Raw genomic sequence first — 445 nt, forward strand, 5'->3', positions numbered from 1 at the left:
CCTCCTCCATGTTATCTCTGAGTAGTTCTTTAGCCCTGGGGACTAGGGAGGATCACTGAGCACCTGTGTGTGACTGAAGTCTTCTGTGTTTCTGTGTTTCTCCTCCCAGCTCAATGTTGTTGGCCTTTGACTCCTCCTGTGGGTGTGGAAGCCTGGAAAGCCCTACATGGTCTAATGGATAGGCAGCTGTGATGTCTGACTGAAGTCTGAGATGCTGTGACAGGAGTGTGGGACACCTTCATTGCTCTTCCCTTCCCCACAACCTCCTGCATAGTGATCCATTCGTCTTTGAATGGTGTTGGGTGATAATGAGGCGCTGAAGGTTTACTAAGTGAGAGGGCCACTCACTGCGGCGTCCAGGAAGCAGGACGCCAGTACTCTCCAGTAGCAGCTCCTGTGATGCACGTCTCCAGCACCATGAGTTTGGCCAATGAGACTGAGCGGC

General features: G+C 52.6%; 1 protein-coding gene across 1 annotated transcript in view; it reads left to right on the forward strand.

Annotated features, from left to right (window-relative positions):
* The first annotated feature begins 399 nt into the window (after positions 1–399).
* Positions 400–445, forward strand: part of fhdc1 (FH2 domain containing 1) — a 10,911-nt gene continuing 10,865 nt past the window's right edge. Inside the window, exon 1 of the mRNA XM_076293172.1 lies at positions 400–445. This exon is cut by the window's right edge and continues 389 nt beyond it. Coding sequence (XP_076149287.1) covers positions 400–445 — 46 coding nt within the window.

The sequence above is a fragment of the Alosa pseudoharengus genome, unplaced genomic scaffold, assembly GCF_046254945.1.
Source record: "Alosa pseudoharengus isolate Yale_2024_CS ecotype anadromous, Long Island Sound unplaced genomic scaffold, YU_APseudo_1.1 YU_APseudo_1.1_scf_2, whole genome shotgun sequence".
In the NCBI taxonomy this organism is placed as follows: Eukaryota; Metazoa; Chordata; class Actinopteri; order Clupeiformes; family Clupeidae; genus Alosa; species Alosa pseudoharengus.